Raw genomic sequence first — 23,087 nt, forward strand, 5'->3', positions numbered from 1 at the left:
AACCAGCTCTGCTCCCTGCCACTGCTGTGAAGGATGCTTCTCCCCAGTGAAAGCTCCTTTAGACTCGCCCTCACCATCCAGCCCTGCAGAGCTGATCGCTGGTAATTGGCAGCACACCTCTGCTCACAACCCAAATCCTTCTGTGGTGTTACTCCCACCCCAAGAAGCCTTTGTTTCCTGTAGCACCTTTGAATTTCTCAAAGCGGGCTGCGGGCTGCGTACCTCTGGATTAAACATCTGAAATACAAAGTAAATGTGTTTTAACTCCTGTTTTCCTGCTCAGGGGGCTGCAGCGCAGGCCATATTTTTCAAGTCCCAAGTGCCTACGCTGATCCCCCCCCCAATCTGTGCCAGGCACCAAAATAGATGGAAAGATTTCAGATTCTCCGATACTTCCAGCAAGCTCATTGTGGCATTTCTGAGACAGAGCCAGGCATCTTCCCAGCCCCTGACTCCCATCCTTGTTCATGAAACCAAATGCCTTCCAGCTCCTCCTCTTCAAGGTGAATTATATTGTAGACTTTACTGGCTCTGTACAATACTGCTGATAAAAATAGCTATCATGCATTCTGGATTTAGAGTATTTGTTAATAACCTTGCTCAGTGAGAGGTGCAGTTCAAAGCCACGTGATGTCTGGAGGGTTAGGCTTCTGGATTCCTGAGCCACGTATGAGACAAACTGAAATGAATTATCTTCAGCAATCAGGAAAAGAACACGTGGTTAGAGAATACAAGAATAGAATATATTTTAGCAGACTTGATGCCTATAACCCCTAACAGGATTTAATGGTCCAGGCAGTTGGAAGAAGACTACTCGGCATGAAGCTCGTTTCAGGAGGTTAACATCAGTTCAATATTAAGAAGTGAGCCTCAATGAAGAGTGAGTTAGAGAGAATTTCTTTCAAGGGAGCTGGGAAGATTTTGGACACTGCATTGGTTTTATGAATATGTACATATGTAATGTCCATCTAGAATAAATTTCTAGAGTAAATTTCCAAGTAAGTTTTGGAAACTGCTTATAACCCAGACCTCTTCAAATTTTTCACAACATTGGTCCTAAAAAATGTTGTAATGCTGTCGCAGTTTGTGAGAAGAGGTCGGCTGGCTTTTCAGAGCTGTGACTGGCTCCAGGTTTTCTTCCCCGTCTGCCCTCATTGATCAACCCCTCGCCAGGCAGTCCTCACTGCAGAGCAGGGGCCTCTACCTGGGAGCTTCGTGTGTGCCCATCCCATTCTGCCTCCTGCTCCTTACCTCAGCACAACCCCTTTCTGGAGCTGGCAGGACCACCCCTACCCTGGGCTCCTGTGAGAGGGGCAGGGCTCTACACCCACAATTCCCTAGGGAGGAGGAGGAAAGCTGCTAGGCGGAGAGAAGGGAAAGAGAGTTTGCTTCGATTACAGATCCAGATCGAGATCAAAGGCCTTGCCCAAACTGAATGGATATCTGCAGCTACCAATGGCAAGTTTTCAACTACAAACCAACAGCAATCAACCTACAGCTCATGAATTTTTGGCGGTGAGGTTGCTGAGAGCATCAGAATGTCTGGACTTTATAATGCAGGGGACTGTGACTGATGCTTTTTCGGCAGGGTGTACTTACAGCGGAGAGTGAATTCATACACCCAAGTGCAGAAGTCTCTACTTGCTGAAGTAATATTCTACAGCTAAATTTTGCAAAGGGCACTCCTTTTTTAAATGACTATTATGCTTTTGCTTTTGAAGGTTTTGATATCCTATGAGAAGCTTCTTAATGTGGCGAGTGGCTTGTATAGCTTTTGTTATTTTTAATTATTACCATTTAGAAACAAATTCAAGTAAATTGGTACTAACTCTTTCCTGTAGATATGGGTACACAAAGATACATGTAAATGCATGAGTTTACTATATTAATTGCACCAAGCTAGATGTATCCACATTAGACGTAGCATTGATTCAAATATTTAGTATAAAAGTCATACTTTTAACCAGTGTAGTTAAATTAGTACAAAGGCTGCATTAGATCAGCCATCATGAAATCTTTCTTTGTCCCTGCCTCTCCAGCAAGAAGCGTATTAGATTATGTACTAGCAAAGCTGTACAGTTTGGAAGTGATTTAATTCTTTTGCGACGGTACTGTTAATTTATGTTGGGTTTCTTAAAAAGTTGAAGCAACAATATGGAGGCCTTGAACAATTGAATCTTGGATTGCCACAAGGTGGCACTGAAGGCCCATGAGCACTTAGACACCCGTCCATGAAGCCTGGAGTAACTGCATTGTCTCCCGAGATCATTAATCCTAGTATCATAACCTAATGATATTAGAGCACAAGGGTACAAGCAGAGATTAGCCCCACATGCAGTATTTGTAGCACACAAGAAGTAGTATTTAGATATAAAACATGCGGCCATCTGTCACGTTAGCACAAAGCAATGTCTGAAATGTAGTCACCTCTCATGACATCCTGGGGTAGAAAAGGCACGAGAGCTACGTGAATAATTTAACCATAACGGTCATGCCACTAAACCTTTGTAGTTTCACCTTTTGTAACTTAGAGTAGATACAAGAACTACAGACAAAATACTGTACTACAGTAACATCTGTTTAGTTATCTTGGACAATAATAAAATTTAGTCACAACCCTTGTATCTAGAACACATAGGCAATATATCCTCTCTATACCTTATTCTCAAATGTAGAATCTGAAATCATGATCTGTTTTTCAAGAGTCAAGATTTCTTCTAACAGGTTTAAAGGTTTAGCATTAGTGTCTATAATTGGCTTTATTTCTAGGCAGGTAACAAGATTCCAAATAAAAAGATGGCATGAAACAGTATTAAATTAAATGCATATACATTCAGTTTCAAAACCAAGAGGCAAAAACTACACAGTACACAGTACAAGTCACATTTTATTCCTTCGTGATGGGGATATATAGTATTGAAACTGCAAGAGTCACCAAAAAAAAAAAAAAAGAAAGTGCAAACCTCTATTAGAACAGATTATGGAATGTATTGATGCTTTTGGCACAAAAAGTGGGGAACTATATACTGCAACAAGATTTTAATTAATGAAATGTAACACTTCTGTGTTCAGTAGTCATATTTGTGCACTGCAGAACAATACAATGTGTAACAGTGACTAACACAATTCACATGCAACTCTATACAAGTTACATCATACATCCAGTTAAAACTTTTCTGAAAATACATGAGGTCCAATGATACTTTGTTCACAATCACTTAACAAATACCATTCTTTAAGCAGTCTTATCTTTTCAGCTTCCTTATTGATAAAAGCAAAAATAAAGAATCTTAAATGGTAAACTATTTTCCTCAAATGGTTCCATGTGAATATTGATGTTTTCTATCAAAGCAATTTGGCTCTAACTTCACTGATATAATGTATAAGAAGCTGAATGGAATCAAAAGCTCATTTTTTGTCCATATTTCATCCCCAATTTGCTGTGAACAAACAGCATTCTGTGCACTGACTTTTTGTTTTTAAAACTGGACGTAGTGTTGCTTATGAGCTCTCTAACTATCACATGGAAATCACCAAATTAATCAGAGCATAGCTTCATACAGTGGCATCTATTTAAGATTGAAAAGGAGTACATTAGCATGGAAAAGACAAAAATGCAGAAATGGAAGAATTCAAGTTTATCTTATAAGGTACAGTATGCATTCACATTTTCATTGCAGAGAAAGACACTGTATTCACATTCTGGTGAAGAAAGAAACCCAGATATCACAGCTCTCCCTAAACTCTTCGCAAAGAGAACATCTGTGAAAGATCTATAACGCACGTTGCAGCTCTCATTTGAACTGAGCTAAACTGATTGCTCAAAGGAAAAAAAAACCTTTGATGAGTAATTCAAGCCCCATTGCTGAGCTATTAACCACAAGAACTTCTGCACTGGCCTGCTATGTCATATAGCCTGACAGTTGTTATCAAGTACTTTATGTGGGCAGCTATTAGTGTTCAGTGTCTCATCTCCTTTTTTGGTTTGGGATTTTATTTTATTATTTATATTAATCAAGGATGATGATTTATATCAGGCATCTGAGAAATGTTCTGGTGACAAGATGTACAGGATGCCCATTACATGCATATGTATCACAGCAGAAATATCCTCACTGAATTCTTCGTTTGGGCAACAGAAAAAATGGAAAACAGCAAAATGCTAAGAACAAGAAGCATTTGGCATTAATTTAGTTCTTAGTACCATACTGCAAATGCACAAACTGAAGTGCTCTTAATGTTTTTGCTTTATAATGCCAGAATAAAGAATAACGCTAAAAGTGGAGAGGTGATGGCAATCTCAATAACCAGCTTAGGTAACTTTTGGCATCAGGCTAAGATGTAATTTAGAGTGTCTATGTTAGAAGGCTATGATACCTACTGAGACCAACAGAGAAAAAACAGGTGTGATTTAGAGCACCTAAATTCTGTGCTTGAAGTTAGACAGTTTGAATATAACTTGAAATCATCACCTGAGGGAATTCAGGTCCCTCAGCCACTCCCTTGCTCTTTCTGTATACCAAAATGCAGCCTTGAAGCCAAGGAAACCCAAATGGCAACAGGTGAAAGACCAACATGTCTGTCAACACAGAGGTTTCTCAGCTCTGAGATCCTGACTCCCCCTCTCCCTCCCTTGGGGAGCCAGGGAAATTAATTGTCACCTATTCTGTTGCTTTCAGGGACGTGAGATATCAACAATGTCCACCACAAATATTTCTCATTTCTGGAGTAACCCTGAAGAAGAGGAGTCACCCTTGTCACTCTCTGGATCTATAGCTCCTGTTGACAGTCATCCTTCCAGCTCAGAGAAAGTCGCTTAGAGCCGAAGTGGACCCCTCAGTTTCTCTTCCCTGCTGGCATCTACTTAAGGAGGGAGTGAGTTTAGGATAGTCCACCGTGGGTTGGGGTACTTTGGAGTGAACAGCAAAGAGGGAGGAGTAGAGAAAAAGAAGACTCAAGCAGGAGAACTGAAGCAACAGAAGGCAAAACCACTTGGGGTTAAAAAAGAAAAGTGCTCATCATTCCATAAACTAAAACAAGAGTCTGAGAAAGAGCGAGACAGGTGAAAGGTGAGAGGGGGTGGAAGAAAAAAAACAAACAACAAACAACAAAGTTTGAGAGATAAATTGAGTAGAAATGTCACAGCCTAACACTGTTCCAGTGTAGTTGGATGCTCTGGTTCCCTAATGAGAGGAGGGAAGAGGGACTGAAGGACACGGATGGGGGCCAGGCCCCAGGAGGTACACAGACAGGTCGGGGGGATTCTGTTCCAGCTTTGTACAACAGCTCCCACAGCTGCATAGGTTTTTAGCAGAGTACAGCTTGCCTCTAGAAGGTCACAGTTAAATACTGCAGGGTCACTTTTTGGCACAAAATCTTTGCTTAATGCCAAATAATTTTAAAATGCAAGATGCTTTATCAGATATTTTAAAAGCACCAAGGGAAGGTAGAAAAATAGATTCCCCACTGCAATGTTTACATCCGTAGAGCCTGATCATCTGGGTCAGGCTTAAATGATGGCGCATGGGAATGGAGGAGACAAAGGGGAAACGTTAGGAGAACCCTTTGGGACAGCACACAGCCATAAAAAACGGCACTTGCTGTTTGGCTGGCTGAAGACTTCCTTTGGGACATGCTCTCTTTTTACATACGTTATATTTGCTCGTCATTGTTCTCTCCCTCATGATACCTCAAGTCATCACAACATACAGAGTGCCTACAATGCATCAGATGTATTCCGGTAGCTTCCAGGAGGTTTCCACCTCCTTAGCCACTGAGACGAAGTGAGAGATACGCTGAGGAGTACCTACGGATACGAGTACTTGTGTTTCCCCCGTTATGACTGCACAAAAAAGCATGCAGGTTTCCAAAGAATATCCAAGTGTGTGCTTGATTAATACTGTTTGCCTTCCTGCAGACCACATTGCCTGTGCCCCCCCTGCTCGCTTCCTACTGTACCTTAGCAACACACCACAAGTGGTTCAGGAAAGGTGGAGGAGATGTCTAGGAAGTTGATAACATGTTCAGACTATTTGTCAGTCTCTGGAGAGTTCCCACTACTGCCCCTGTTTGGGAATTTCTCCATCCTTAGTTTACAAGTGATTTAACAAGAAGCATGTGAATACAATGGGGTATGCTTCACTCTACTGTGGTAAAAAAAAGTATGACTCAGTGGGTAAACATGTTGTGGAATTTGCTACAAAAATTGTATTTGTTTTAACTGAATACCACAGTAAATATTCATGCAATTAAAAAAAGATAAGATTGTTATTGTTCCAAGGAAAACTGCCCCAAAGGCAGATAAAGTACAAAGGCCAATCTTTCAGGAAAAAATAGCTTCCCTTATTCATGAGCATAATCCAGGAATAGCTGTCCTTCAACTCCTTCTATCACCTTTTCCTTTTGAATTTTGCTAGTAAGTGGCCTCCAAAAAAGGAGAAAACAGAAAGGAGAGACAGAAATAAATTTAAAAAGTAAATAAAGAGAATTAACCCCCCCCATATTTTAGATTACATTCGTAGGTTTAACTTTTCCAAAAGCATCTCAGTCTTTCATTTTTGTGGTCCGGGTGCTCCCTGGGATCTGGCCTTTTTAAAAACTCCTCTTCCATTCTCACCAAATTGAAAGTCAAAGCATTAGCAGCAAACTGGGACCTGAACTTGCAGGATGTATCTTGTGTGGCTGCATTGTTCCCTCTTTTTCTGTCATTCAAGTTTCCCAGGCAGACATTGCCCTTGAACGCTCCCGTCGGAGTAAGCTTTTTCCAAAGTTGCTACCTGGCATCTGAAATCGATTCCAGCCACAACTCTGCCCAGCAGCAGCAACGTGATATGGCAGAGACAGTGAGCAGAGTCCATTGCCCACTGTTCCAGCTAGTGTATGGAAAACTTCCCTACCACACAAGATACCAAGTTCATGAGCCCACTGAGTTTTCTTCAGTCCCCCCTGACACCTTGCATCACTGAAAGAGGACCGAGGAAGGAAAAAAAGATGCAGAGCAAGGAAGCAAGGGAAAAAAGATAGGAGAAGGGAACAGCGTCAAGACAACAGAGGTGCTTGAAATGTTGAGAATTAGTTGGTTTTCATAAAGTTTTCACATAGATATGTTAAACCACTAATACTAGGGGTTAGCCATTATAATTGTCTTCCGCTAGCCCACGGGACTAGCATACTTCAAGTTATGTGCCCCCCAACGAACCGTACATCCACTTTAAATACTATCTGCAAGGACATAAAAATACACAAAGCAAAAAATTTGTAAACAAGGGTTAGTAGCACAGTGGTACAGTAGATTGTCAATAAAAACAATAAAAGTGTGGATACAGATTCGTCTACCTTGTGTGTAACATTATTGCCAGTTACAAGGGAGGGACTCTGTAAACTCATAATTCTGAAGTTTTGTTAATAAGCACAGAGCAACAGGTGAGTGACCCATCTACTTTATCCAGTTCCGTGTTGGCTATCGGGATCAGCATGTGGTCCTTCAGTTTTTCAAATACCTGTTTAGGAAAGAAAACGGAACAGAATTGTTACACTTTACGCCTCTCTATTTTCCCTTTTCTCTAACTATTTACAGAAGGAACAGCCATGGATTGATTTATCAGCGGGTGCTAAGCCATCTCATCATTTGTAATCAACACTAACATCACAACTGCAGTGAGGGGAACTGTTGCTGTGTCCAGTTATGCAGAAGAAGCAAGCATCAGGGGCACAAGAGACAAAGTAATTAAATCAGTAGTGGAGATGAGAACAAAGTCCAGGCCTCCCACCTTTTGCCATCTGATACTTCCCTGAAGGGATACAACAGCCCATTCTAGAAAGCACCTGATCGTAGAATCGTAGAATCGTTTAGGTTGGAAAAGACCTTCAAGATCATCGAGTCCAACCATCAACCATGCCCACTAAACCATGTCCTGAATTATTTCAATCCCCACCGACTTCTCAGCAAGGCCAGGATGCGGGGGGTCTCCCAGGCACCCTCAGCACGGCGCTCACCTTTGCACTCTCTGGGTACTCCTCAGGGGCTCGGTGCAGCAGGACATGGCCTTTGCTGGGAATGTTTAAGTAAATGCAGTTTGCTGCAGCATCGTCGGGTACCGTCAACTTGTCATAGCGGTGGTCGCTCATCTGTTGCATGGTCTGCCAGGAGACACAAAGCACAGCTATTTAGACCAAACACATTAGCAGCCCCTAACAAATGGGAGAACAGAGCCTCCAAAAAATATCTAATAGTGATTGCCAAGTCAGCCAAGGGCCATTTTGCTATTCAGCAAGTAAGGAGATCTCTTTTCATCTCTGCCCTTCAAGGAAGAATCAACTAACCCTAACTGAAATGAGCAGTAGAAAACCTTTGTGAAATGGTTCCTGCAAGCAGCAGGATTAAGCAGGGCACTCGGTAAGTATCCTCCGTGGGGTCTTTTCCTCAAGGAATGTGCATTGAGTATGCAAAACCCCTGCTCACATTGATGGAAACTATAGGTGCTCAGCACCTTCAAAAAAAGCAGCCATCATTCAATATTTATAAAATGAGCATGAATTAACACAAACAGGACAGGAACAGTTCCCAGCCTGGCTATCAGCCCAATCTTAATTCTTTTCAGGGACCTCCTTTCTGCCTTCCAAGCAGTTACTCTTTCACTAAGCACCTGTGCCAGGGAGCGAGAAGGCACGTCTGTGCTAATCCTCGTTCCCAAGGGGACAACACAATAACCTCCTCAGAACAGTAAAGCTAGTGGGTTTCAGAGGTTTGGTTTATAAATATAGGGCTCATACACAAATTTGGATCCTGGTTGGAATTTCAGAGACAGAGACTCTCAGCACACAAGAAGCCTGAGATCCCATGTTTTGGATCAGGCTCAACTTTTTAATAAAGATGGGAAAAGCCTGGAGACAAGACGCCCAACTCCCCATTGTACTGCTACAGCTTTACATCAGCTTCACCCTGACAGAGACCAAGAATAACACAAAGTGAACAAAGCTCAAAGTCAAAAACTTTGGTCCTACCGAAAGCCTAAGCAAATGCAAGTGTTTCAGTTTCTCTCCTAGCCCCTCTATGTTCCCACATATATTGCAAAGATGCAAACAGAAAGAAAAGGCTTTTTTTCAGCTTAAAAATACACTAATATTATCTTAAAAATAAACTGATACTCTGTTAACAAAATTTTTCAACTAAATTCCCTCCTCAGGGAAACCCCACAGATTTATATCACATAGTAGAGAGCAGACTTCAATTTCAGGCACGGTTAAGTTTATCATTAAATTATTTGCAAGGTCATTCATTTGTAGTACTTCTCATTCATAAAAAAAATACTATATGGAACTGAATTATAAAAAGGATCTACAACATACTGGGAAGCAACAAAGCAACTCATGCTAGCACACACCTACAGTAATTCCTTTATAGGTCTGGATACATTTTTCATGTTGTAGCCTGAGTCATCCACATCCCGCAGAGAACATGAAATTCACAATGAAGAATGCCACGCATTCTTGAGGAAGTGTTATCAGATTGTCATTTCTTTTTCTTTCTGATGTTGTGAAACTCTCCTGAGCTTCCAAGGTTACATCTACCTCCATAAAAGGTTAATGTGTTTTTCTGGGGAAAAATGCTTGCACGTTTACTTCACTGGATGTATTTTTATTACTGTGCTTACCATGGTTGACTTTCCTATTTATATTTTTGTTTCTGTTATGTTGCCAAGATGTATTTCATTGCTGAAATGATGTTTCTTGATGCTTGCAGACATCTAGCAGCAGGTGCCATGCCCGCACCCAGTGCAACTCTTGTCCCTGGTAACCAGAGCCAGCAGACTCATTCTCTACCTGCAGCTTCTCTCTTCTTGCCCACATAATCTTTTAAGTCTCAGTTAAGGAAACATATTTATTAAATCTGCACTAAAATGCATGTATTGGTAGAGGAAAAGCCACCACACCTGGATTTCACTCAGCTCCCAAACAGTTGTGCTTTCTCCAGTCCTTGTTAGAAACAGAATCCCAATATTGTAGGGTTTCTGTAAGAACAGCTCATTCATCAGAAATATATTGTGAATCACTGTGAAACATTTCCATATGAAATTATGAATGAATTCTTAAGCAGAAGGGTACGGACACATCTCCCGTTCATTTGCTTCTGTAAAATGCTGAAGTGAGAACAGCAGCAGCGAGCAGAAATGGAGAACAAGTGGCAGGGCCCTGGTTGTGCCTCAGGAACCAGCTTTTGGGGAGCCTGGGAGATGATGGCGAGGGCATGTTAGGAGGACTGTTTTCAAGATTAAAAAGCACAGAAATGGTGGCTGAATTAATTCAGAAACAAATGAGAAAAAATGAGTGGGAAAGTGAAGTGAAGCAGCATGGGAGTTTGAGTAGCTGTGACAGTGGGAATGGGATCTCAGCTAGCTCGAACACCACCACAAGAAAACATTTATTAGTAACTGGAGATTTGACAATACAAGATTACTCTCTTCCTCAGCTCTTAAGATAAGAAGGAAATGATATCTGCAAGCTTTTATCATTGTTACAACTATGCCTGCATGTTGAAGTAAAATGTCAAAAACCACTTTCTTGAGAGAGCGCCCAGGCACTAACGCCCCAAACCTGCCCCATAGGGAGGCTCTAGATGCAACAGAAATGCACGAATGTGACGCAATCAGGTTATTTTAAAGACCTGTGGGGTTTTCCATACTTGTATTATGTAAAGTCACTGAGCACATGTGCCTGGCCAGATGGGACTCCACGGCAGAGAAAGAGATAAAAGCAAGGTCCTTTGGTTGTATTTTCTATCAGATACACACCCCGAACATTTATTTTTTTTTTGAAATGACAAGTTTACAAAGACTATAGCACTCGCACAATGCATTTGCGGAGGGCTGGCTTTCTGCCCACAAACATTGTATGACCAGCTACGTTAAGGGCCAGGCATTTCCCACATGCCTAATTTTTCTGGGAATTTTCTTCAGCCTGAAGAGGGTAATTTTCATTGCGCATTCTCTCAGCCCTTAGTCATGCTTTCCTTACGTTGAAGTCACTCGCATAGCCTAAAATGCCTTTTCTATAGTTTTTTTACAGTGTGTCCTCAGACAACTGAGGTAATGGATAAGCTAAATAATCCTAAATATGAAGCAGCATTATGCATGAAGGAAAAATGCATATGTGTTTAGGGCCTATTATCACTGACAGAGTTAAGATGACCACATGCACTTTTAAAACAGGCCAAGCCTATTACAAATTTTCCCCCTCCAAGAGGAAGGCCGCAGTCTGAGTCCTGCTGCCACCCGGGACCTACTTGCACCCAGATTGCTGCGGGACAGACAGCGACCAAACCCACTGCACCTGCAGTGTGCCTTTGTATCTCCAACACCCCACAAGCAAAACCAAACATACACTGAATGTTCCTCTTGCTAACACAGCAGTGAACACCACTTAAAAATGCCCATGTCACGTCCACAGAGGAGCAGAAGTGCAGATTTTTGGGGTCTGATTTTTGTTTTGATTAGCCCCTGCTCCCCTGGCCCCAACAATTAAAAGAAAAATCAAACCTAAGCCCAAGTCAAATGCATATAACCCTACACCCACAGGATCACTCTCTCAACAGATTTCAGCTACCCTTTCCTAAATCGTTCAAGTCACAGCATTCTTAAAAGAAAACTATTTACTTAAAACTGTTTAAGATATTTTTTCCATCCCATCTCTTTTCCTTCTTTCCAAGAACATTGAAGTTTGGCCTGGTTTACACTGACGCTTAAGTAGCATTTGGCCTGGGGTACAGAGGAAACTGGAATATTTTAATCCAAGAGACTGAAAATTGTGAGAAAAGATTAAGCTACATCAAGATTTTACCTACAACGATGAAAATGAAGTATTTTTGTGGTGCAGGGCAACTAACGCTGATGAGAAGACTAACTCAGCGATACGCAGACACATCCCCCCAGGTTAGCTGGGAGTTTGGAAGGACAGCACACTTCTCTTCTGCTTGGAGGAAGGATCCCTTGTGTGGGAGCAACTTCAGGCTTATGCCCTTAGACGCTTAAGGCAAAAGATGAGGGCAGGCACCTGGCCAGTACATTGCCATCTGGAGGAAGGACTGAGAGAGAAAGGTAAATTATTGCTTGCTACCTGGAAAACACTGCTGATCACCAAACCTGCCATTTTTTAATGCTTGAAGAACTGGAGGAGCTTCTTTTTTAGCGCTGCATGATGGGGGTCTCCAGCCCCATGTGAGAGATGGCGATATCCCACTTCTGGATCCTAAGACAGGGACTGGAGGTGACTGAGGTTTGGTGTGTGGTTCCCAGGAACCTTAACTCAGCTGTCATACAGACCAACACCACCTATAGCACTGCCCCAGGAGTCTGTCCAGTTTGCTTTTGAACCTGTAGCAAGGTAGCTTCAGAGTTCAGACACATACTGTGTGAGGAAGCATTTCTTTTCCTTTTTTTTTTGAACTTGCCCCTTACCTTTAGAGCTCCCCTGATTCTCGCACTAGAAGAGACAGCAAACAATTGATCCCCATTTGCCTTTTCCACATCATTCCTGATTTTATAGGCGCCTATGATCCCATCTCAGTTGCCTCTTTTTCAGGTTACATTCATAGTGTGCTTAGTTTGCCTCCTTAGACAAGCTGTCCCAGGTGCATTCTTATCACACTTTTCTGAATCTTTCCAGTTCTACTCTACCTTTTTCAGAACAAAGGGATCGTGCATGCAAAGTACACACAACAGCCAATATACAGACACACCACAGCTTTAATCAGTGGCATAATTATGTTTTCCATTTGGTTTTCAGCTGAGCTGGCAATTTCAACAAGCCCAGGATCTTAGTTCTGTGGTAATGATCAGTCAGAGCACATTATTTTGTATGTGATATTCACATCATTAATCTCCCTGTCCCTGCTGCGCATCACTTTACACCTATCTACACTGAATTTCATTCACTGTTTTATTGCCCTGTCTCTGTCTATTAATTTCCTTCCTCGCTTCTTCATATTTGGAGAAACAACTGGCACTGCAGAGAGAAAGCAGCAGCCTTAGGGTTCAACACAAGAAAGTGCAGGACAGAGTAAGGCTGGCGAGCTATGCCCCGGTGCTACAGGCCTGGGTGCAGGGACTCAGCCTGCCATACAAACCACGCTACTCAACAGCTTCTCAGAGTTTCCTTGAAATGCAGCAGTGCCCACAGTGACCATAGACAGTTGGCCAGGCTGACCAGAGGAGACAGAAGAGCAGAGCTGGAAAAGCCAGCGATCTTGCTTGAATGACGAGATCTATCAGGAGCATCATTCCCGAAATGCAGACAGGCAGGAGAGACAACAGCAGGGTAGACTCAGTGGGAGGAGGAGAAGACAGCCACTTTGAGCAGCATAAATCACAGTAGAGTGATCTAAGGCTTCTTGTCAGGTACTGAAAAGTCTGCCAGAGATACAGCATAGGATAGCATAGACCCTATGGATGCAAACTGCCTTTAAGATCTGTTTGAAACCAGCAATGCTCCAGTCTGCGATGGTCAATACGCCAAACTCCTTAGCCCATACACAGCCAGAGTGTTACTTTAATTTCCGTCTACCACCCATGCTCTCAGCAGCTGGGCTTTGGGCTTCTCCTCCCTGCTGCATCCTCTCAGTCATGTTTTCCAGAAGGCAGAGTTCTTTAAGCAACCTCTCCCACCCTGCTCCTCGGCTTTTCCTGGCACAGGACACCTTCTGCATCACCGCAGATGTAACGGGCACCACGTGCCATTCACGTGCACACCTGTGCTCCTCTGCCCCTCCAAACCACCCTGCGTCACGGTCACGCTGTCACCTGCCTGCCAGCTCTGCCCAAGGACTGCTGGAAAGGGAAACCGTGACCTGAGGAGGGGAAAAGGAAGCAGCTTACGTGTGTTGTTACTCTCAGTCAAGAAGGCGAGAGGATGAACATCCTGTCTTTTGGCACAGGAACCCAGGGAGAGACTACTCAGAGGAAAAAAAAGCAGCAAAGGAATAGAAACATGAGTCCCCATTTACGCAAGTCAAATGCCATCTCAGTCAGCCTCTCACCCAGATCCCATGGCTGACAGCCTTAATGGTGACGACAAATATGTATTGAAAGGGACGCTTTCCTCACCCTTTAAAAAAAAAAAAGTAGACTAATACAACAGTCTCTATTCTATAAACGTATACTGTTGAGTCTGTATCTTCCAAAAGAGTAGATTCTTCTGCATATATGGAACTGAACAGCACTGGCACTCCATTAAAAGCAGTATGTTTATTACAACATCTAACTTTAAAAGAAAACCACAACTAGTTGTGTTTTTACAGTGGCAGGTCATCTGGCACTCAGTGAAGACCTGAGTCCTCTGAGATTCTGTACACCCCTATTTCATAAAGTAACAGAAAATCAGAAGGAGCTAAAGGAAAGTGCACAAGATTTTTTTTAAATTGACCGATTTTCCTATCTATAAGGCTGAGAGCAGCAAAGTCTCATTTTTTAATTTTTATTTTTAGGGGCAAGTTGTCAACTGTTCTCTGGATTTCACTAACCTTTCTTTGTTGCTGCATTACAGAAAAGTCAGCACTCAACTGCACTTTCTGCTAATTCCCTACCTGATGTCATCCTCTTTGGGTTATTAATATTAGTAATCATTTCCACAGCAACCCATTGTGATATCGTAAATAGAGAATTATGACTTCATGTGGGGAATAAGCAGAGGCACAAATGATGAATTCTTAAGGAAGAAGAGATAATGTTTTCATGCAAACTTGCACATTACTAGGAAAGACAGACACTATACAGACAATAGGAGGAGGAGATTTAGCTGAGCCTGTTCATGCTGCCTGGGCGTATGGGCTGCTTTCTAAGAACACCAGATAGATGTTTTTCCTTAGGTGCCCATTCTGGAGGTGCTTCTGTGGCAGAGCTGGGAACCCCTCAGCTTTATGCAGGCACCATAACCTTGCCCTCATGCAGGGAAACATTACTCGGCTTTTTAAAGCTGGCACACTGCAGAGACTTCAATTATACAAGCTGGAATACGAACAAAAGGCATTTAATCACATGAATGGGGGCAAATGCCAATGCTAGAACAACTCCTTGCACCCAAGTCTTTAAAAGCACTGCTCTGATCATAGCTTTGGATACAGACCAAGGGCCTAGTTGCCCAAAAGAGACTCCTTTCTATTTTATCCTTAAGATGTGGTTTCGATAAGCCTCCCTTGACCTCTGTCAAAACAGCTACATTTGCAATAGTGTCCTTCAGGGAATAATTTAGGGGATGAATGAGCAGCTCCACACCCAACAGACGATATCGAATGGGAGAGTCAAGAAGAAGGCAGAGCAATCATGTCCAACCTTTTACCGAAAGCAGAAAAAAAAAGCTATTTGCTGAAGTCATGGTATTGCACTACTGTATATATTCTGATACACTCCTGACCATAATGAAATCCCATTGACTAATGAGGTCGAAGCCTGGGATACCAAGGGCGAGCTCAGAAGTGCAGATGTCACCACTGCTCCAGGTCCTACTGGGCAGGTCTGTCCAGGGGACATGAGGGGTTACAAGCTCAGCTGCGTTACCCGCTCTGCCTCGCAGCCCACCTGGCAATGCCCCTCAGCCCTGACATCTGCCACGGCCACGCTGCCTCTGTAATTAGCATCCGTTCCTCTGAAACGACCAACTGAAACCCCAGACGTTTCACGTGCAACTCCATTATCCCAGATCTCGGAGGGAATACCCCAGACACAGCTGGCCACAGGGACCAAGATCAGGCCTTAGGGTGGGATGAGTGCTCCCCGCGTTGCAGCCCTCTCCCCTAGGCACCATGCTGAATTTCCTACCTTCCTTCCAGGTCCTCTGCTCCCTTCTGAAATCCATCAGCAATCACCAGGCATCCAGCATTACGCCAGAGCAGCAAGTTCATACCATGTCCCGTGGGGAGACCCTAGGGCTAGTCCTTTGGAGACTGCGCAACACCAGAGCCTACCCAAAGGACGACCTCATTTCCCAGCGGCTGAGAGAGCAAGTTCATTAGCAGGCACTTGCTACAAACACAATACGTACTGCTTGCAAGGGAATAGTTGAGCTTGCCAAAGCTATGAACGTGTAATCCTCAGATCCTTTGGGATTGCTACCGAGTTATCCAGAAGGTGGCAGAGAATGGTTTGACCATAGACAAAGCTGCTTAAACCAAGGACTGTGTCCACTGTGATCTCCCACTGTCCAAGTCTTCACTCATCACAGAAAGCAGAGGAGATTTGTGCTCTGTACCAACCAACACAAACGGCCAAAGGACAGAAAGGCGGCTTTTCAGGATTTAGTATAGAGTGAAAAAGTACAGAAAGGCATGTGTAAAAACTGCTGCGTCACGGTTCTCATCATCATCTTGCTTAGCGTTTGCCTTTGCTGCTGGAACCTGAACTGGATTACGTACGTACTGGGCCAGTTCCTGCTCTTCTGCTGTCCCAGCAAGACCCCAGGGCTGTGTCTCTCATTGAGGAAAACGTGGTGCAGAGCGTTCGCCCGCAGTGCTGCCCTGTCACCTCCCTACGCCAGGGCCAGCGCTGTCACAGCCCAAATTCATCCTCATTCACGCTCACGGTAAAGGTCAGTGACTCCAACAGCGCAGGATCAGAGCCCAAAGGTGACATGTTTGGAGGAAATCCTGGCCTCACTGAGGGAACAGAAAAATAATCCCAGGCTTTACTGGCTCAACAGCCACGGCCAATGTTCAACTATGGAATTACACGTACAGAATTATGAACTACAAGAAGGAATTAAATGCACACTGAAAACAGCAGAGGGAAGTTAAAGTTTCAGATGTGATAGCCGCTACAGGCCCCAGTACTTTCTGCAGTTAATTTGCCTCTTTCACCCAGTTTCCTCAAGTGGCACTTTTCAGTTGCAGCCCAAATAAATATTTTATACTTGCCAGAGCCTGAAGAGGATTTAATGGTTAAAACGTCACTTCTGATTTATTACCTGCTTCTAGCATGTCATCTATAATCCTAAACTCTGTGCACTCATCTCCTAGCTCACTTGCAGCACTTTACAATACACACACTGCACTGAACTCATGATCAATTGCACTCTGCCATGTGAGCACCAGATGCAATTTCTTTTTCTATTTTTAAAGTATTGTAAGGATACATGATTTGCACCAGTAAGAACAATCAAGAAAAATGTCTTTTTCAAACAAGATTGTTAGTAGGAAGATAAATCCTATTTTAATAGCATAGCATGATACAGCAGTTCACTTGCTGCCTACCAAGACACGCTACAGAATGAAAACAACTCAACTACCGGAGATAGTTAAAGACAGCTTAATCATCTTGCTTGTATGATTGCATTTCCAGACATGAAAAATGGCAACAACAAAGGAGAGGTTTAAAATAACAAGCTATCACAATAAAGGAGTGGCATGCTGGGCTGTGCCAGGCAAATGACTTGATAGAAGCTCAGGGGGCTGTACTGCCACACAGACTGCGATGGGTAATAACAGAAGCAGCTGACAGCACTGCTACAGCTCAGTCAATCTGGTGAAATTCAGAGAGCAGCTTTTAATTCTGACTATCACTGCCTCATAGAGATCCTCTTGTAACTGCATTTCCACAAGACTGCAAGAAGCTGATTACCAACTGAAATTTTTTTCTTCAGAGGCAAGTGAACCAATACAAAGAAATCACTAAGGTCCAAAAGCAAGAATTCAGATGTTAGAGGAAGCTGGTGATAAGCAGCACTGCCAACTCCATCATTTCCAAGATGGATGCTTTACCTATTTGTTTTCCAATAATTTCTCTGAAGAGATTTAGACTCCTGGAGGAACAGCTAGAGGTTACCCAGGATGAAAGTGGAGTTGGATCCAATACACTGAGCAAGAAACACTTTGGGTAACTTCATACGTTGCTCTGACTGCGATGTGGTTGCCTGATGTAATCTGTCAGCTCGCTAGGAGCATGAGGAGGTGTTGTGGGTTGACCCTGGCTGGACGGCAGGTGCCCACCGAAGCCGCTCTCTCACTCCCCCTCCTCAGCTGGACAGGGGAGAGAAAATATAACAAAAGGCTTGTGGGTTGAGATAAGGGCAGGGAGAGATCGCTCACCAATTACCATCATGGGCAAACCAGACTCGACTTAGGGAAAATTAACTCAATTTATTGCCAATCAAACCAGAGTAGGATAATGAGAAATAAAACCAAATCTTAAAACACCTTCCCCCACCCCTCCCTTCTTCCTGGGCACAGCTTCACTTCCAAATTCTCTACCTAGCCCCCCACCAGCATCACAGGGGGACAGGGAATGGGTGTTGCAGTCAGTTCATCACACCCTGTCTTTGCTGCTCCTTCCTCCTCAAGGGGAGGACTCCTCACACTCTTCCCCTGCCCCAGGGTGGGGTCCCTCCCACGGGAGACAGTTCTCCATGAACTTCTCCAACGTGGGTCCTTCCCATGGGCTGCAGTTCTTCATGAACTGCTCCAGCATGGGTCCCTTCCATGCCATGCAGTCCTTCAGGCACAGACTGCTCCAGCGTGGGTCCCCCACAGGGTTCCAAGTCCTGCCAGAAAACCTGCTCCAGCGTGGACTCCTCTCTCCACAGATCCGCAGGTCCTGCCAGGAGCCTGCTCCAGTGCGGGCTTCCCACGGGGTCACAGCCTCCTTCAGGAACCCACCTGCTCCAGCGCGGGGTCCTCCCCAGGCTGCAGGTGGAGATCTGCTCCACCGTGGACCTCCCTGGGCTGCAGGGGGACAGCCTGCCTCACCAGGGTCTTCCCCACAGGCTGCAGGGGAATCTCTGCTCCGGCGCCTGGAGCATCTCCTCCCCCTCCTTCTTCACTGACCTGGGGGTCTGCAGAGCTGTTTCTCTTACATGTTCTCACTCCTGTCTCTGGCTGCCATTTCTGTTGTGCAGCAACATTTTCCTCTTCTCTAAATCTGTTATCCCAGAGGCACTACCATTGTCACTGATGGGCTCGGCCTTGGCCAGTGGCAGGTCCATCTTGGAGCTGGCTGGCATTGGCTCTATCGGACATGGGGAAGCTTCCAGCAGCTTCTCACAGAAGCCACCCCTGTAGCCCCCCTCCACTTACCAAAACCTTGCCATGCAAACCCAATACAGAAGGGCAAGTGCTACAGCACAAAACTGCTGCCCTGAGCCAGAGTCCATTACCTCAGCTGGCAGGGTGTGAGCAAGCATGACCACCACACACATGTAAGTGTCTGATGCAGAGAAACACACTGAAAACTGACATAGTTGACTTCTTTTTTAAAAAATATCCACCAACTAGATTATCCTGCTAGATTATCTTGTTAATTACCATTTTCTTCTAAAAACTTATCTGCTTTTTACTGTACCTTGATTAATGCTGGTATTTACTTGACGGCTAGTTACCAGCAACATTTAATCAGCTTATCCAAAAAATATTTTTGGCTACAATAGCTAAATTGATGCACTGCAACACGATTAGCCGAGCTGTGCAAAAGGCTTTAATCAAACTGATGACTTCTCAGATTAGTCCTGGCTCAAGTTCAAATTGCAGCTCTGAGCAACCAGTATTGTACTTGAATTTTTCTCATGTTTATAAACACTCTATACAAGTGTAGCGCTGTCTGGATATCTGCAAACTTCATCAGGCTGCTGCTCACGATGCATTTCGAGTTTGAGCCTGAATATTTGGGATAGTGCACATTTCACAAAGAAGAATGCAGGACACTTTCCATCCCAGACTAAATCAATCTCACAGCATCAGGAGCATCAGACCTTTACAACCAAAACCATTTCTCATAAGTTTCTCAGGGGAGAAGACATAGGTGATAAGCTGGGAATTGTCGTCCCAGAGCTTCACATAGTGATTTCTAATAAGAGAGTAACTTTGACAGCTTGTTCAAATGAATGAGCAAACTTAAAGCCACTCCAAACTATGCGGGAAGTCAACGGACTGTCCTCTTGTTTAAGAGCTCCCCTAAGCTCACATGGAGCAATCAGGCTGCTATCCTATTCCCTTAATTGCTGCCAAGCTGCAAGTCTAAGCTAGCCAGGACTGCACTTTCCTGGCCTCCATAATTCAACCCATGTCCAGCAGGAGAGATTCTGAGATTTGAAATGTTGGGTTTATCTTAGCTGGGGACTGAGACATTTTAAATCTTGAACTGTCACAAGATAAAAAAGAAAAAAAAAACCCACCAAACCACCAAATCTCTGCTGAGCTCTGATAGTAAAAATGATGCTGCTGGGAAATGAAAAGTCCTAGGATTATGCCCATGAGGAAAATGTGTAAGATCTGAAAAGCAAATGTGCAATGAAATATCGCAGCATGGCAGTAGGGACAAGAAGTCTCTCAGGCCTCCATCTTGCAAATATTTAAGGATGTTTTAAAGTAATAAATATCACTAGCTTACTGAAGCCAAGGAGGTGTACAAGCCATGCAGGATGTGTTCCTAAGCTCTTTGGGGGACAGGGATGTTGATTTCAGAGTTACATGCTATTTCTGTTGTAAATGTTCTGCCTGGAACAGATTCAGATCAGTAGCCTTGGGCACTGATAGTGGTGCTGTTCTTCAAAATAATTCATGCTTTAGAATCAGGGCAAGAGATACAAGTCGGGTTGCATAAGTTGCATTTAAACTGAGTGGATTTCAGAGAGCTTTCTCACTAGTACAGCAGAGCTATCTCCACCACTCCTCATTTATTATAAGGGACACACGGCTGGCTTCCTCCATGCGTTAGTGATCACATTGCATCAAGGAGGCTTCTGCAAAGCCGAAGAGCAAAGCCTGCACTTAGGTTCTTATTTATTGGCAAAAGAATCAGTACAATCATAAGGTGAAAATATAGGACTTGCTGCCATCACTGAAAAGTAAATTTTGGTTTAACCTTTGAAGGCAAGTCCTGACAAAAATGCGCAAGACACTTAGCTGTAATGCTTTCAGACATGCTCTGACTTACCTGCATCTCAAACCAAAGTGTGCAGGTTGGTAGGTCTTAATTTATCAACAGGGACAAACTCCCTCAAGCTTCACTTCAGGTAAAGTCTCAGTTGCACTTTGCTGTTTTGGTGCCCCAGCCAAAGTTTCTGCTGCAAAGCATCAGTGCCTGCAGCTGTGCTACCGTGTGGGAGCAGAGATGCTGATCTCTTGGGTGAGCTGTCTCATTGCCTATATGCGTAATGAGATTCATGGCCTCAGGTGTCTCTGTGCCCACATCTCTGAAAAAGCTTAATTTGGTAGATTTGCTCTGAACACACCCAGCAGGCGGGAAAGCCACTGAACCCAGTGCAAACCACAGCAGCAATAAACATTTCCCATCAAGGATGATGGTGGTACTACAGTATTGACCTGCTACACAATGGATTACTGGTTTGCAAGTCTGCCAGCAAAGAGAAACCCAGATTCATGAGACCTCTTAGCCCCAGGGTTCAAACCCACACCTCCCACTTTAAAGAAAAGTGTTCAGAGACCCAAATTATCAGCAAGGCTGGGGTGAGACTACTCTCCCTTCTTTCTGTTGAAGCCATGCTGTTATGAGACCCTCATGGGACCAGAGAGGAAAAAGCATTACCAGGAAGGAACCTGACTTTGCAGCCAGATGACAGAGGATGGAGGGATGGCGAGTCCCCTGCAGCTGGAGTTACTTACTGATTTTATCCAGAAAATCTACACTGCAAAATGTGTACACAGGTCATCTTCACAACAGGGATCAGACCCCTCTCCTTCCTTCTTCATGCCAAAACTTTTACTTCCCCTCCGGCAATTTTAAAAGCCATGTTTCCTTATGGCAACATCTGAAGTAAATATCTCCACTGCTCTGATAATACCTCCTTCCTCCCTCCTACTACCAAATTATCACCTTTTTAGTCAACAAAGCTGTAAGTTATAATCTGTATGATCCATTTTTTTCCTGAAGATAGCTAAAGCAAAATTAACATCACTGTTCTCTTGCCTGATATGAACATTCATTATGGTTTGCACATACAGGGGACCCCAAGATGTACTAATTTCCTCTTTCATTGATCTCGATCTATTTTAAAATTCCAGCATCCTTGAGCAGAGATTAAAACAAAAAAAACCCAAGTTTGTTGTTTAGAAAATTTTCTTACGTGCTTTACCTTGAGGGCTTTCTGTGCAGCTTCACTTGATCCAATAGCAATCAAGTTTGGTCCAGCCATGCTGCAAAAGCTCTTCAGATGCAAAGCATCATGAACAGGGACTGTGGAGACAGCATAATCCTGTACAGGAGCAAAGAATGGTTGCTATAAATATTTTTAAATTGTCCTGGTTCCATAATTATATTGAGACATTCCATAATTAATTTTACTCTCTGCAAATTAACAATAGCAACATATCCCAGGGCACAGTGTCAACTGTTTAAGTACGACATACCCCTCTGGACCAGCTTGTCTTGTCTGGTGCACTGGAGTAAAATCCAGAACATGTTTCAAATATTACTATTGTTGCAACTGTAAAGAAATACATTAAAACGTGTAATTAAACAGTATGTACATAAAACCTCTCCAGGGACCAGCAATAAGAACACATTGCCGATACATGAGAACATTAAGGATGTGAGTGTTGATTTGCTCTCAAATAATAACAGCCTCCTACTATCCAAGTTACTTTTATGCAGCGATCTCACATTTCAGATCCAACTTCAGCATCTGTCACTTTGCAGGATGCTCAAACCTCTTCAGTAACTTGTACTTTTTTTTTTTTTAAAGTCCTAAATAAAGCTCTTGATTATGACAAATGTCTTAGCCAGTATAATTTTTAAATTGGTTCAGTGGATGAAAGCTTGTATTTCCTGTGGCATGAATGAATCTACAAACCTTAAATGTGTCAGCCAGAATTTCTGCACCACGTTGATTTGTCCGCCTGGAAAGACCCACAAAAAATTCTCTGCCTGGAATGAAAAAATGAAGGGCAAAACAATTACAGCATTTATTATTTTTCTTAAGCCATCTTTTTTTTTAAGCCATCCAAAAAATCACCACATCAGCTCCTTCATCAGAACATAGACATTTTAAAAACAGGCCAGCTTTAGACATTCTGAAGCAATCTTTCATGGCTATCATTTTCTATCTTTCTTTTCCCAACTTGTGTAGTAAAACTGAAAATTCAGCATAGAAGAATG

At 43.3% G+C, this 23,087-nt stretch overlaps 1 protein-coding gene across 1 annotated transcript in view; it reads right to left on the reverse strand.

Annotated features, from left to right (window-relative positions):
• Window positions 1-3,024: 3,024 nt before the first annotated feature.
• The window catches only part of DDAH1 (dimethylarginine dimethylaminohydrolase 1), a 65,852-nt gene continuing 45,789 nt past the window's right edge, over window positions 3,025-23,087 (reverse strand). Inside the window, exons 3-6 of the mRNA XM_049809278.1 lie at window positions 22,783-22,856; window positions 22,066-22,185; window positions 7,996-8,139; window positions 3,025-7,499 (exon numbers count right to left, since the gene is read on the reverse strand). Of these exons, the coding sequence (XP_049665235.1) occupies window positions 7,383-7,499; window positions 7,996-8,139; window positions 22,066-22,185; window positions 22,783-22,856 (455 nt within the window). The 3' untranslated portion in view covers window positions 3,025-7,382. The remainder of the gene's footprint in view (window positions 7,500-7,995; window positions 8,140-22,065; window positions 22,186-22,782; window positions 22,857-23,087) is intronic.

Source organism: Accipiter gentilis, chromosome 8 (genome assembly GCF_929443795.1).
Source record: "Accipiter gentilis chromosome 8, bAccGen1.1, whole genome shotgun sequence".
Classification (NCBI taxonomy): Eukaryota; Metazoa; Chordata; class Aves; order Accipitriformes; family Accipitridae; genus Astur; species Astur gentilis.